The 5,981-nt window shown below is 29.7% G+C and overlaps 1 protein-coding gene across 9 annotated transcripts in view; it reads right to left on the bottom strand.

The window, feature by feature from the left end:
- Positions 1-5,981, bottom strand: part of LOC106461346 (voltage-dependent calcium channel type A subunit alpha-1-like) — a 97,196-nt gene that overhangs the window by 76,246 nt on the left and 14,969 nt on the right. For 7 of the 9 annotated variants that reach the window (XM_022388230.1, XM_022388235.1, XM_022388229.1 and 4 more), the window contains 5 exons: positions 5,367-5,470; positions 4,128-4,243; positions 3,053-3,112; positions 2,659-2,748; positions 2,026-2,052 (listed from right to left, as the gene is read on the bottom strand). In XM_022388230.1, coding sequence (XP_022243938.1) covers positions 2,026-2,052; positions 2,659-2,748; positions 3,053-3,112; positions 4,128-4,243; positions 5,367-5,470 — 397 coding nt within the window. The remainder of the gene's footprint in view (positions 1-2,025; positions 2,053-2,658; positions 2,749-3,052; positions 3,113-4,127; positions 4,244-5,366; positions 5,471-5,981) is intronic. The other 2 variants (XM_022388234.1, XM_022388231.1) reach the window with 1 other exon arrangement.

Raw genomic sequence — 5,981 nt, 5'->3', positions numbered from 1 at the left:
AACAGCTCTTTGTGATGCAAAATATTCATATGCTCAGATTATAAAGACGTGTTCATATCAGGGATTCAGAATTTTCAAGATAGGGATATCCCTTATAAGTAAACAAATAAATATTGACCAGTTTGGGGTACCAGAACCATCTAAATAGTGACCTGCAACAAGTTCTAATGAAGCAATGATAAGCAAAGTGTGGCTTATTGTAATAAGTGGTAATCCACAAACACAAAAGTCAGTGTAAAAAGCTGTCCACATATCCCAGACAACAGTATGCAATGTAGTCAAGAAGGGTGTTCATCTGAAAATAAGGCCAACGAGGTACGAGTTCACCAAGATAAAGCTTCTCAGTCACATACAGTTCAACTGTCACATATCTCAAGCAGCTATAGTGTGAAATTGGTAGTTATGCTATCCTATATAAAGACAAACTAGTAAAGTTACCAGATAAAGTGTCAATGAATATCTGTGTGATTGGACTGTTTATATGGATACTGAGAAATTATCGTTCTCATACACTAAGTGAAATATGGAAAGAATGCAGGAAGAAGTAGTGTACTTAGGCATGAAAACCTTATGACAGAGCCTTTCCCAATGGAAACTTTGCTGCAGGGCTATTGACAAGGTACACAGTATTCAGAAAGAGCATGACTGGATGTGGCACCATGGGTTGTAATGACAAGGCGTTAATATAATATACTCAACCTTTGAATTAACTTTTTGACCAATATACCCAATTTTTTAGAAATTTTATAAAAAATTAAAACATGGGTTTGGAGAAGTTTTAACATTGCTTTACGTTTATTTCCTTTTGATAGTTAAAGATTTTCAAACTGATAGACTTTTGTTTAATAGTTATATAGTGATTCAGTTAAGTGTTAATGTAGATCTTTTTTTTAAATATTAAGAATTCTGTCTTGTTTGCACAATCACTACAACAAACTGGCAGACATAATAAAAGTTATCGTTAGTGATGGAAAAAAAGTTACACTAACAAAAACCAAACACCTTTCATGTAAATAAAAAAATAACATTTCATGTTACTCAAAATATCTGTATTATCCATATGAGGCAGTCTAACTGATTACAACGTGAGAAACCTTTTAACCACAAAAGTGCGTATTACACAATGAGTTCTTAGAACTTGTTTAACATATTTTTTGTAGCAGCTTAGATCCACATACATGTTACATAACAAACTGTTAAAACTTGTATATCAAATTTTGTGATGCACCTTATAGGATATTTTCATTAATATGTAGCAAAAATAATAGGTCTTGTTTACTTAATCTTAGTCCCTGATATCTTGAATACATTAAATTTTTTGCTGTTAGCACAAACATTTAATATTAGCAATGTTAAGTCATGTATAACAATAGCAAAACAAAATATTAAAAAAAGGACATTTAAAAATGTTTGAAAGGTACTCTGTAGGAGACATTAAAAATATCCAAAGGATTTTTAACATTCAAATGTTTGGTGTAAATGTTATTAACTTACAAACATTAAAGAAAACTGAGAGTTAAAAGGCTATTAACACAACATATCAACATCATAAAATTTAAAATTTTGAATCATAGTTAAAGCTTCCCAGAGATGAAATTGAAAAATAAATTATGTAAGAACAAGAAACTGATATACAAAACAAAAGAGAGAGACATGACAATTGATTTTTGCAAGATGCTATTCAGTTAGGAGTAAGAGTTTTTTCAATGAAAATATATGAGTTTTTTTAACTTACAGTTTATTGGCAAAATATCAATACGCATTTCAAAGAGTACTGAAAGAATATGGACATTAAACAAAATACTCAGCATTGACTTCTCTATCAACTCTTGCCAAAAACACCTGTTATTGGCCAAATTGTTTAGAGCTACACATGACAAAGTTTACCAGCATTATAAGTCATTGATCTTGTCTGCTAATGCTGTATGTCACATGGTGATTTAACTGGTTCTCGAACCCTACAAGCACATCACCCCAAAAAAATCACATGTTTTGTTAAATAAAGGCAAGCTCCCAGTTCTGTACCTTTTGGTTTACCCGTCTTTGTGGGGGCTTGTGAGGGTAAAAGAGGGCGTTGTGCAAAAACCAGGAAAGAACATGCAAAAGAAGAGAAAAGGAAGAATATCAGTTAATGAAGACCAAACAAACAAAGATACATTCTATCTAACATATATCTTTCCGTATTATTACCATGTACATATACAAATATTTATTGAAACAAATTCAAAGTAGAAAGAAACAAAAATTACTTTAAAACACACCAAAGGGTCTAGAAATAGCACATTCACCAAGTTACCTACAGAAAAACTTTACACTCTAGAAGAAATTAGTGAAAGCAAGAAAAAAGAAAGAGGTAAACGTTATGTTACAGTTGATATGTAACTTGAAGAGTAATAAAACATATTTAGTTGTTTAAACACGAAGAATATTCTAGTAAAAAAGATTCAATACAATATTCCAAAATATTTACCTAAAATTTACTGAACTCAAAAATCTATTAGTTTAACTAGATAATACTTTTCTATCTATAAGTCTGTACACCTTCTCAAACTACCTAATTTTTTATTCTATGTGCATTTGTCTACTTATAAATTTTTCAGACTGTTTCTTTAAATTTATTTGCACATTTGAATTGGTTATAATACTGCAGGACTTTACCATCTTCATCTATTTCCTCTTCTTCTTCATCTGTACTTTTACTGTGCATTGTTTTCAGTTTTTTTCGTTTGGCTGCTGCTCTGCCTCTTGCTGAAGAAAATGAATATAAACCCAGTCAGCTTTGAACGCTAAGTTATAATCAATGATTTTGATATATATATATATATATATATATATTTGAGGGGAAGCATTCATGGGATAGTGTGACTTGAAGTCAGGCAAAGAAAAGATTAAAGTTTCAAAACATCCATCTAAAAAAAGTGCTTGTGAAATAAGAGAAAAGTTTATTTCTTCTATCTCTCTATCTACTTGTTTGTTTAGATGAGCACTTCATTCTCTACCAGATACAGAACAAAATAAAGGATGTTATATACAAACATTTTTAGCTCCCCACCTTCGATTATATGTATTTTTTCTTCTTCTGTCGTTCTTTCTTCAGCTAAGATTACCTCCTCTGTAAAATAGTAAGAGAAATTATTTCTTCTATAAATTTCCTGTTGGAAGCTTAACATCTCAGAAAGATGAATTCAACAATGATACAATATGTTATTTACTTACATATTCTTTTACTAAAACATCAGAAGCGCAAGAAGTCTTATGGGCTAACTCGCTAACAAAACCCAATTTTGTCTTGGAACGTTTTTGTGTTTCATCATTATCGGTAAATTTTACCACTTATTGGGACATTAGAAGATGATTAAATATTTTCAATCGGAACAAAAAGTGTGATTCTTTATTACTGCTGAATATCCTAGCTTATAAATGAGACACTAGAACTTTATTCTTGTTGTTTGTTGAATTTCATTCAAAGCTAATCTAGGACTATATCTGCACTAGCCATTTCTAATTTTGAAGTAATAGACTAGACGAAAGGAAGCTAGTTGACACCACCCACTACTAAACTCAAGGGCTAGTTTAATCGAATAGTGGAATTTGACTGTTACTATTATAAAGCATCCAAAATAAAAATATTATGTCGAAACATTATTTTTAGCACGTTTTTAACTGAAGCATAAAATGTGAATAACGTGTACATATTGTTTTGCAATCAATAATTTCAAAAACTACAACTGTTTCACAATATTTATATGTTGAGCTTGTCAACAACTTATACACATTTTGATTGCAATGAAACAAAATAATCTGTAAATTGCTCTCTTTATATGTAATCATAATCTGAAAGTCATGTAAGCTAAGCTGACATAGCATACTGTATTAATGAGCACATTTTACCCTACACAGCTTATGAGAGTTTTTCAATATGTACTTCCTCAAAGTTCATTTGATTCTAAATTATTGATAGTAACACAGTAAACATGAACAAGTAAAAGTCACGTGAATTATGATTTAGTAATACTCAAGTTAAACATCTTTATATCATAAGAAAAGCATCAATAAACAACTGAATTTTAAATGTATAAAATAGTTGAATAATAAATAGACCAATATTAGAGAGGAAAACTGTTCACCTGCCCTACATATCCACTCTACATAACCATTCAACTCCTTTTCTAACTGCTGCTGTCGTCGAAGTTTTAAGTAAGCCTGTCGATTTTCTACTCTTTCCCTTTCTTTTGCAAATTCGCTGTAAACACATTATAAAGTTATATATTTTAATCCTAAAGCTTAGCTGCTAAATGAAAAATCAGAACTGATACTTTTGTATAAAAACTACATACATAAGCTTTTATATCGCTAACCTCGGGCAACCTGTGCAAGAGATATGAAATTAAGTTACCATGCAACGAAGGATTTTAATAGAAATATTATGAATAAAAATCCTATAATAGGCTTATCGGGTTTCTATTCATTTCTATCAAGACTACTTGAATCTACGTGTTTTTGTAACATCATGAATAGAAACATTATGTTAAGAGACATAAACAGGCTAACCTTAATTGTTTCAGATGGCTAAACACACACACATATATATATATATATTTGACCTTCACTATTATAACATTGGCATAAAAGTTATATAGGTTATAATATCCAATCTGCAGGTGAGAAATCTCAAATTAAGAACTGAAACAATTTTTGATAAAATGTCATTACCCAGAGAAAATTACTGAGAGATTTTAATATGAAAATTCATCAAGTAGAATAAAAAATTAAATATATGGATAATAATAAAAATGTGATACCACTATCCACAACCCATTTCATTTCCAGAACTATCAATTGATATGAACTTCATTAAAAAACAAATTGAACAAGCTGTAGGTAAGTCAAAGAAAATTTTCAACAGCTGTAAAATAATTTGAGCTAAACATCAACCTCTACATTTAATAGAAAATATTGTTTGATGTTTACCAATAGATATCTGGAATATGGAACTATATATATTCTTGGACCAAAAGGACGGGAATTATTTAAGGTACTTTTGATTTTAATGCTAAAAACGTAATTTATCATTAAAATGTTCTAGTTCTGAACAATTGTATGTTGGAGAACCTAATAATTTGAGACTAAGAATTAATTTATATAAGTATCATGCTAAACATCCAGTGTTCCTGGAGCTGGCTGGACCATATTGAATTTTTAAAGGTCAAAAATGTAAAAAAACAAAAAAACAATTTATTTTGGAAGCATTTGCTCTGATTATTTTCTATATTGGTTAATATCCTTTTAAATAGTGCAAAATACAAATAATATGAATATATATAAATGGCGCCCCATGTTCACAGAAGGTAAAAAAAATCACTTACCCACTTAGTACACCAAGAACTAAATTGAGCATAAAAAATGACCCGAGGATGATGAGAGGCACAAAGTAGATCCAGTTGAATGTACTTCCTAAAGCATCATTTGTCTGAGTAAAAATGATGAAAACACAATGAAGAGAGTTAATTGAATTTCATGCGAAGCTAAGAAACTAATCATGAATGTTTTAGAAATCGATTATCCATATAGTTTTAAAATGTTGTTTCTGTTCAATTGATAAAACGAATATGATAAGTAAAAGTTTAGAAAATAGCGTTTACATAATTTTTTTCAGAATTTCTAACCATTTATGGTGTAAGAACTATCGTCCCACTATAGAACATTAGCTGAGTTTAGTAATAGATGAAAATCTACATTTTTATGAAATATTATAACGTTTCAATATCAATAGAAATCCACGTGAGCACTTTTATAACTTTACAAACAAGTGTATATATGTGTGTTTATATATATATATATATATATATATATATATGTGTGTGTGTGTGTGTGTGTGTGTGTATAAGTATATAGAACCATGTCGTTGGTTTCTAGTAGAAGTAAAATAATAAACTAATAGTAGTAGGTTAACTTTAACTTTACTAAACTAAAATACTCGT

This window comes from Limulus polyphemus, unplaced genomic scaffold (genome assembly GCF_000517525.1).
Source record: "Limulus polyphemus unplaced genomic scaffold, Limulus_polyphemus-2.1.2 Scaffold939, whole genome shotgun sequence".
Taxonomy (NCBI): Eukaryota; Metazoa; Arthropoda; class Merostomata; order Xiphosura; family Limulidae; genus Limulus; species Limulus polyphemus.
The sequence above is the reverse complement of the archived record's forward strand: the minus strand, read 5'-3'. Positions and strand labels throughout refer to the sequence as shown.